This window comes from Centroberyx affinis, unplaced genomic scaffold (genome assembly GCF_046629955.1).
Source record: "Centroberyx affinis isolate AG114_WGS23_722 - 3 ecotype Tasmania unplaced genomic scaffold, CSIRO-AGI_Caff_v1 ptg003262l_1, whole genome shotgun sequence".
In the NCBI taxonomy this organism is placed as follows: Eukaryota; Metazoa; Chordata; class Actinopteri; order Beryciformes; family Berycidae; genus Centroberyx; species Centroberyx affinis.
In genome coordinates, this window is record NW_027281285.1 from 372,501 (window position 1) to 382,172 (window position 9,672).

At 45.7% G+C, this 9,672-nt stretch overlaps 1 protein-coding gene across 1 annotated transcript in view; it reads right to left on the reverse strand.

The window, feature by feature from the left end:
• LOC139660248 (AT-rich interactive domain-containing protein 1B-like) overlaps positions 1 to 6,995 on the reverse strand; it is a gene marked incomplete at its 5' end in the record, with an annotated part of 16,814 nt that extends 9,819 nt beyond the window's left edge. The window contains 3 exons of the mRNA XM_071538346.1: positions 4,534 to 4,756; positions 5,647 to 5,862; positions 6,783 to 6,995. Of these exons, the coding sequence (XP_071394447.1) occupies positions 4,534 to 4,756; positions 5,647 to 5,862; positions 6,783 to 6,995 (652 nt within the window). The remainder of the gene's footprint in view (positions 1 to 4,533; positions 4,757 to 5,646; positions 5,863 to 6,782) is intronic.
• Between the last annotated feature and the right edge of the window lie 2,677 nt (positions 6,996 to 9,672).

Consider the following 9,672-nt stretch of genomic DNA (forward strand, 5'->3'; position numbering starts at 1 on the left):
ACAAAATGCACTGTAAAAAGCGTAACACATTCAGACCGCAGGGCTCCCTCATGTCTCCAGATAGAATCTTGAAGCCGGTTTAGTTAAGTTAGAGGGGCCGCGGTGGGCTTTAGCCGCAGCAGGGTTCTGTATTAGGGAGATAACTTTGGACTTAAGGCTCACAGCACTCACAGCGATGCCCTACACGAGAGCTGAGCTTATGCGAAGCGGTTAACCTCCACGAAAGCAGAGGAAACAGGGAACGGAGGGACTGCTAGAGAGGGGCCAGAGGAAGGAGAGACGAAGGGAAAGGAGGCAGGAAGAGAAGACAGAGAGAGAGAGAGAGAGAGAGAGAGAGAGAAGAGAAGGCTTTCTCCGAGGGAATTGCCCACTCAGGCGGTCGCAGCACGGCGCTTTATTTGGAAGCTGTTTGAAGATGGTTTAACTTCTTTTTTTTTTTTTTTTGTTGGGGTGTGCCATGAACTCAGTGAGGGGTTCATGGGGAGGGCTGAGCTGGGGGGCACAGATGTATTTAAAGCAAGGATAGTGTATATGTGAGTGTGTCTGTACCAGCGTGTGCATTTGTGTAAGTATATTACGTTTGAGCTTATGCTTCAGCACACATCCCCTGTACTTGAGTTAGGAACTTCAGAGAGTGCCCATCTGTGCTTGTGACCTCCCCCCTACCAAAAATACATCCATTCACACAGAGACTCTAAAACGGGGTTAGAAAAGGGTGAGCGTGCTCTATTGTTATGACACCAGATTTCTATGAATTGCTCAGTTCAGATGACTGGGAAATGAAAGCACCGCAGCGCTACAAGAGCCCGCCACACAAAGAACCCCCGACCAGATAAAACCGAGGGATGTGAATTCTCAGAAGCAGGTTTGATGGAAAGTGTGGATTGTTCCGGCTAAAAGATGATAGAGACAGAGAAAGAGAGAATATGAGAGTGTCCTAATGAGCGTTTAGCGTAAGAAGCCTGCCTTTGGAACAGTCTCCGTGGCCTTTCCCTGCACCGCACGTTTCCACGAAAAAAAAAGGAAAAAGGAAAAAGAGAGAGAAAAGGCTTTAAAAATTCATGCTAATTCTGAATTATTCAACGATACCCCCTGCCTCTACATCATAGGAGACAGAGAGAGAGAGAGAGAGAGAGAGAGAGAGATGGTTATCCCAGTGGATGATGGGAGGGGATGAGCTTGAAGCAGGGGTGGGAGAGAGGGAGGAAGGAAGTGAAGGAAAGCGAGAGAGAGAGAGAGAGAGAGAGAGAGAGAGGGCAAAGAAGGGGCAGCGAGCATTAGGGATTCTTCACTTTCTGGGAAATCCCGTCTGCAGACACACACACGCACATGCGCACACACACACACACGTGCACACACACACGCTTACGTGGAGCAGTGCAAACAATGGTGGGGTTAGCCAAGGTTAAGAGGTGTGCCATTCTTCAGACGCTGGCGGGCAGACAGACAGATACATAATCCTGGAGGGTGGGGAGGGGGGGGGGGTGTGGGTGTGGGTGTGGGTGTGGGGGGGTGAAGATGGAGAGGAGGAGCGGGGAAAGGAGGGGTGGGGTGGGGGATTTGCGCAGCGTGAACTCAAGTGCCCTCCGCTCCGCATTTAGAGGGAGAACAAAAATGGCAGGAGGCAATGAGAGAAAAAAAAGGGTGTATGCGCATGTACTGTATGTGTGTGTGTGCAAGAGTGACGTTTGATGTGTGTGTGTGTGTGTGTGTGTGTGCACGCACGAGTGCCTGTGTGTGTGTGTGTGTGTGTCAGCGGGTGACATAATCCAGAGTGGGGGTAGTGGCTGAGGGAGAAAAAAAAAAAAGTCAGTCAGCCGAGCCAGTTTTGTGAATGAAAGGTGACGGCGAGGTCGCGTTTGTTTACGTTCTACATTCCAGCCCTCATTAATCACCCCCTCCACCCCCCCACCACCACCACTACACACACACATCCTCCACCCCCCCACCGGCCCGCTGGACAAGCTCCCTTGGTGACATCATTGGGCTGTCAGTCTATATATAGGCTGGCAGGGTGTCAGTGGGGCAGTTTGCACTTGGGAGCAGCCAAGGATAGATAGTAGAATAAGATAGAAGTATAAAAAGAAAATGGAATGTGAATTTTTCTAGCTTGCTGGCCCCTGGAATGTAATACTTTTCAGTCCGGGCGAGAACAGAACTGTCATCAACCACCATATTTTAAATGAATGAAGTGGTAGGCAACTGCAAAAAAAGTCATTGAGTCTCCTATTCAGTCTTCAAATCTTATTGGTTTTAAAACAAGTGAAAAACAAAACAATAAAGCGGTCCACTTCACTAGCTTCAATGTCACTTGAAACAAGTTAATTTGCACTGGAAACAAGTGAAATTATCTCATCCCATTGGCAGATTTGTTTTTCACTTGTTGAAGATATCAAGACTTGCTACTAATTTAAATGGCCTCTTAAGATGGATATTTATTTGCACTGTATGCAGACTGGAGCACCTGTCTTCTTTTGTAGAGCACCTCAGAGAGAGAGGAGACTCTTGTTCCAGTCTAGCAGGGCATTAGCACCACTAGGATCGTAAAATCATATGCAGAGGATATTACTTCAATCAGTTTCTCAGCGCGAGCACTGTACATCCAAAAGGCGGTCCTGGGATTACAAGTATTGACTTTTTCATATTTCACAATATAGATGCAATCTCTGAATATGTTAACTATGTCCCGTAGTTCCATCAGCTGAGGTGGGCAAAATGAGATTCTGTGAAATTGAGGAGGTTAGATTCTCTTGAATAGGTGAGAGGGGGCTGAATTATGCATGATAAAGTGTTATGAGCGAGAGAGAACGCGTGTTCATACGTGTGTGTGTGTGTGTGTGTGTGTGTGGGTCATGTGTACTGTACATCTGCGTATGTGTGCGTGAGTGCAAATGAAGGCAGACGCTCCTTTCCACCCACCAGGAAAAGCAATCTGCAGCGTCTCAGGCAGGTGAAGTGCTCCGATGTTCTATTTAAAAGCCGGGGTCACTTTTCTCATCACCGCTGCAAATTAGAGACGTGACCTTACCGCTCTATATCTCTGTCTACTCTCTCTCGCTGCTTCCCTGCTCCTCACGTCATAATTGTGCTTAGAGACACGCGGTGTGAACAGGGGGATGCGCCAAAAATAAAAAAAAACATACCCTTTAGTGTGATGGCGTCGCACCGAAACAATATTACTTAACCCCCATAGCAAGTGGTGGTAATATCGTTGCTCACCTTCATTAACCAAGCATCATCTCATCAAAACAGCATCGATGCTCAGTTGTCTCTCTTGGGCTTTCAGATGTGTTAATGTATTCAAGTTGCATGTCTGTGTGGTGTATTTTTTAATGATAATATAATGATACTTCTGTACAACCGGCTATTGTGGCTTGTTAACAGTCGGCCTCTCACCTTCACTTTTTTCTTGAGAGATTTCATTTTGACTTCTCATCTCTTGTTGGGAGTACTGTGCGTTTGCCAAACCAGCCACGCTGTGGTGTTACATAACTGTTGCACTGTACTGTTCTTTATTCTAGTGGAACATGCAATCTGTAAGATTTCAGTGTTAGATTTTCAATGTCCTGTGACACAAAGAACCAAACTGAGCATGTGTTAAATATTACGAAGGATAACTCTACACTCTCATGACGCTTCCTCTTCCTTTGTCATATTTCTTTATAATATTCAAACTACAGAAGCCTGTTAGGTGTTGTAATGCACCCTCTGGTAGCCATATTGGAGGTCCACAGCTCAACAGCTGATTGTATTTCTAAATTTATGTGTGGTCTCAACAGTGTGGATAGACATGGTTACTTAATGTGCCGTTTTTGGCTGGGGACAAATTATTTCATCACTAATACATCTGCTCGATATTGTGTTTACATAATTTAAGCTTACTAATGTTGCCAAATGTGGTTAACACATCTGATTTGAGCATTAGCTAATGTTACGTGGCTCATAGATGCATCTTGACATTATTGTACTGTATTAACATGAGTTGCTTTGCTAAGTTAGCATGCTGGCTAATTAGCTAACTAACAAAACCAAAACCCTGTGTTTGAACTGTTTGTTCAAGTTAACTCTTCTTAAACTACAACTAAGAGTCTTTGGAGTAGATACTAGGGGAAGCTATGGCTAAAGTTTACTGTATCGTAGTAACCAACATTTGGAAACAAATCTACATTAACAGTCCACCTTTACCTGCAAGGTTACTGTATGGCTCTACACCCACGATTTATCTTTTTTTAGATATCTCTTGTTCTAGCCCAGTTGTTATGTATTCAGCCATAGTTTGTGCATGGCCAGTCCTCCAAGATGGTACCAGCCGTTGTTCCTAGGAGATTTCTGCCACAGCTGCAAAGCCTCTATTGTGGTGCCATTGTATTTTCTCCCAGCACACGGGCCACATTTTCACGAATACAGATCACCGTTTCTCCTACGATTTCCGACACCTGTCGTTTGATCACCAGCACCTGTTGTTTGGCTGGTGCCAGATGGGCGAGCGGAGTCGTAAACACGCCTGTGAACCGGTCTGTTACCGGGCCTTACCGGGCGAAGGCGGCTGGATCTTGACCTGCTTCCTGTTGTCTCCTCCAGCCATGCTGCCGCCGCTGCTGCTGCTGTCCGCCGGTGGCTCCTCTCCCCGCTCCATCTTGCACTCGTAGGCGAACAGATACTGGATGTACTGCTTCTTCAGCGAGCTGGCGGAGCTGCTGGACGTGCCCACGTTCAGGGTGGTGGACAGCTCGCGCCACTTCTTGTTCTTGTTCACCTTGGATGAAAAGAGGTGAAGAGGTTAAAGGATGGGCAGATGGGAAGACATTTTGGGGCAAAGACATGTACATTTCTTTGTGCTCAAGGACTTCACTTTGTTATCAAGCTGTATATACTGTTTACTAGTGGTATCCATCACAAACTAGCCATTTGGCCCATAGCGTGCTAGACCAAAGAAGGCTGAATTTAATCAATATAATCAATTCCATGACTGGGCACCTAATATTTCTGTATGAAAAATGAACACATAGTTGCATTACACTCACTAGTATTGCAAATAATTCAACACTGCTGCTTTGAATCTAACAGCACAAAAAGAACACAGCCTATGCCATTTTGTGATTTCTCTCTGTCTGTCTGTGAACCTTGCTACTATTACTATTTTACTCCCACGCTTTTTATTACCATCCAATGGGTTTTTACACTGCATTGTCAGACCTTGCACACTTTGACATTTCCAGCAATGTACTGTAGGTTCTCCGACACTCGTAGTTTATTTCATACTATGTGAGGAAGCTATACTGAATAGAATGAGATATTCTGTTCAGTGTAGCTTCTTCACGGTACAATAGACCAATGCATCAATCACTCACAATACATCTCTCTACGGCTGCAACTGTACGCTGTGCTGCTTGAATGCACATTGCTATAGAATATTGAATGTCAAATGTACATGGGTAGAGTGATATGTATACTCAGCTGTCTATTTGAGGTCCTGCTGTGCATATACCTGGTCAGCATGCTTCGTTAAACTCTCTAAGTTGTCCAGGTGTCTCTGCACTAATGTCACCAAGGCAAATCCCTGCACAACTTGGCGATTACAGTGATGCTACTTTCAACTATTACCCCTAACATGGCAGACCGCCCAGTGTGTTCCCCACGCCTTACCATGGCCAGGCCTCCTATCTCCCTGACAGCCGTGTAGAGCTTCCAGAGGTCCAGCGGCTTCTTGCCCACGGCGGGCAGCTGGGCAACGGGAGTGCCCCGCTCCTCCATGAAGGACAGGTAGCGCTCCACCCAGCCCCGCCGCTCCGGCTCCACGCCCAGCTCGAACAGCCGGGCGATGCGCTCCCCGCTCAGGGTGGAGGAGTTGGGGTTGGCTTTCTGGGGGAGGGACGGAGAGAGGAAGTTAGTTAGAAAAAAATCAGTTTGAAAGACACCAAAGTCTGCTCAGTGTTGCCGAAATGCTCCTAGAAAATATTTATTTGATCTGAAGTGAAACTCATCAGGCTTAAGTTGGCTTGCCATGATGACGTGACTTATGAACGTGACTGATATTATACTTCATACATGTTGGTATCTTTGTATTTATTATGTTATTTTGTATTTTGTACTTTTGGTATATTTTTCATATTGTAAATATTATGCACTAATTTCTCCTTTGCCTCGATAAGTCCTACTGCTGTTATTTTGCACACACTAATAATGCTGTAATGCATAGTTTTTCCCGTTACGTATGTTTATATCCCAATTTCATCAAAAATCATCAAAAGTTCCATCTCATCTCCATACATCCTGATGAAGGCCCTCGCTAGAAACGACCAAGTTGAAATCAATACTTCTTGGGAGCATTTTGTTAAGTGTGCAGGCTGCATTTTCTTCTACGATCATATCCATCAAGTTCAACCAGCTGGACAAAGTTCAATCCCACACAACAAGGTCTGGCTTCGCTCCAGGATTAGAAATACTTCTGTGGTCTTGTAAATGGAAAAGCTTTTGATCACGTAATTACACATTAATCCTTCAATCAAACCAGCTTCATAAACACGCAAATCAATCAAACTAACAGCTTGTACTGGCATTATTGTCCTTAAGTGGAAATAGATTGTGGGTGTTTTTTTTTTTTCGCTTTGTGCATTTGTTTCAGAAAAAATACATTTGTTGTTGAAGACTAATGCCACTGATCTATAAGTCACTAGTCTTTGCTGTATTTTATATATTCTCTCTAGTCCAGTCATGAGTCTATGTATACACCAATCCATCCATCCATCCATCCAACAGTGCTTGAGGTTGCTTGTCCTTACGGGGCTGGAGGGGGTCTTGGGGGGCCAGGGGGGGCTGCTGATGCTGTCGCTGTCGTCTCCATGGTAGGAGGACAGGCTGGCCGGGCTGGGAGAGAGGGGGGAGGGCACCGGCAGGGCGCCGCCCGGCGTCGCCGGCTGGGACACGCACTGCTGGGAGCCGCTGCTGCTGCTGCTGCTGTTGTTGTTGTTGTTGTTGTAGCCGTCCTGGAGCTGCTGGAGAGAGAGAGGAACAGGGAGAGTAAGCAGGGAGGATGGGAATGGAGAGGAGGTGGGAGAGAGTTCGATGAGCAAGGAGGGATGGGAAGAGAGACAGGGGAGGGAGGGGAAGAGAGAGCCAAGGGGGAATGCAGAGAGATTGAGTCAACTGAAATTTGCCAATGAATAAATCTCGCCCGAAGCATCTTAATTTAAAATTTTCCTTAAAAATTCACTTAAGCTTTACTTAGAATAAAAAATCAGTTGCAAAAATTCACCTCATGTCCTCAAGTTTTCATCCTTATCCTAAATAATTCCTTAAAATCAGTTAGGCGTTGCACAAAAGTAACAAAAAATTTAAACCAAGGTCTAAATATAGCTGAGTTTTTTTATAGAGGAGAATAAAGTTGTGGCAAAAACAGTGTTTGGTGACAGGAACAACCCCATGGACACACTGACTGATGAGGCAGTCTATTCTTGGGTGCACAAACATGCACAACACTTGGAGCAATGACTGTAATGATTTTCAGACATTATTGCAGTTGTGGATTACTAACTGTAATGTTAGTGACTTTAGTTTTAAAATAGGACATACACTGCCAGTCAAAAGTTTGGACACACACATTTTTCTTTATTTTTACTATTTTTCAGATAATAGTAAAGACATCAAAACCTTTGTGTGATCAACACTGTTCTGTTATGTTATGCCAATAAAGCTTATTTGGATTCAAATGGACAGATATGGGAACGTCACAGAGATAGGAACTGAAGTGTGTGTGTGTGTGTGGGCACTACCACTGCCAGGGTTAGGGGTTCGATTCCCACTGGCACCGTCCGCGCTGAGCATGTTTGCACCCATGGGACTTGAGGGTGCTTTGGATAAAAGCATGTATCAGTGTTATGTCTTTCACCCACCTCCTCAACACGACCCCCTGCTGTGTGCTACTGTACACACAGCAACACTGACATCACTGCTCAGAGACTGCACAGTAGGCAGCCCAAAACATGTCAGTGTGTGTGTGTGTGTGTGTGTGTGAGGCTTTGTATGTGGTTGTATTTGTGTATATTAGGCTGCATAGGCATGTATCTAACTGTGTCTGGGTATGAAATTCTCTGTGTGTTTATTTGTGCATGTTAGCTTGGATAACTGTGTGTGTGTGTGTGTGTGTGTGTGTGTGCGTGCGTGCGTGTGTGTCTTAGTCTAGATAAGAGATTCTCTATGCATTTCTATTAGTGTACGTTAATCTATAAGTGTGTATGTTTGTGTGCATGCGTCTGGATATAACATTTTCTATGGGTGTATATGTGTGCATGCTAGGCTGCATAGGTGTGTGCCTGTGTGTGTGTGTGTGTGTGTGTTTGTGTGTGTGTGTGTGTGAATCTGGATGCAACCTCCTGTATGTGTGTAAATCACTGCATGTTAGCCTACGTAAATGTGTGTGCGTGAGTCTGTATCTGGATACGAGAGTCCCTCTATCTGTGTGCATGAGTGCAAAGCGAGTCTACCTAAGAGTGTGTGCGTGTGTGTGTGTGTGTGTGTGTGTGTGTGTGTGTGTGTGTGAAAGAGACTGCGAGAGAGGGAACAAGAGCTTGACAAGTGCTTCGGGTCTGTGTACAGGTATGCGTTTCAGTGACAGATTGCACATGTCAGCAAAACCTTACCTTCCACTGCTTCTCTCTCTCTCTCTCTCCCCCCCCTCTCCCTCTCCCTCTCTCTCTCTCTCTCTCTCTCTCTCTCTCTCTCTCAGCAGACAGATCATCTCTTTGGGGAGCACTGGGGGTCTTTCTGGCTGCTTTGACTGCCTTAAATAATTCAACAGGCCCTACTACCGTAATCAGCAAAAGAAAAGACGGGGATTTGGAGGGAAAGACGTGTAGTGTATATGATGGAGGCGTGTGTGTGTGTGTGTGTGTGTGTGTGTGTGTGTGTGTGTGTGTGTGTGGGGGGGGGGGGGGGGTTGAAACAAAAGGGGGGCAGAACTGGAAAAGAGCAAAGAGCAGAGCGCTCTTGTTGCTGCTGCTGAGCCGAGCCGAGCCACAATTGTAGGGCAAAATGAGAAGTCAGCACTGTGTATTGGGATATGTGTGTGTGTGTGTCTGTGTGTGTGTGTATGTGTGTGTGTGTGTGTGTGTGTGTGGGGTGGGTGTTCAGTATCATTCAAGCTCGTTCTGTCGCCTCTCTGTCTCTCTCTCTCCCTCTCTCTCTCTCTCTCTCTCTCTCTCTCTCTGTCTCTCTCTTCCCAGAAGGCCGCTGTCAGATCAGATGGAGGGAGTGAGACCTCTGCTGCTGTCGTTTAACTCTTTGTTCAGTTTGTCTTTACAGGATCTGTTGAGGATGAGGATTTGAAAAATGTCTGTCTGCACTAAGGTTTATTATTTATTATTTCACTCTCTCCCTCTCTCTCTCTCCCTCCCTCCTCTCTCTCTCTCTCTCTCTCTCTCTCTCTCTCTCTCAGTCCTCCTGTATGTGAGGAAGGAGTCGGAGGAGGTGTTTGACGCTCTGATGCTGAGGACTCCCACTCTGTCCGGCCTGCTGGAAGCGGTCAGTGCTAACCCGACACTCAGACATGTGAAGTAGAAACGTTTCATGAAATGTGCAACACAGTCTGGACTCCAGTGTTAAAGGAACGATCAGCAATATGGATTCTTTATTAACATCTGACTGACAGCCACAGGAACTACAACATCAGCAAAT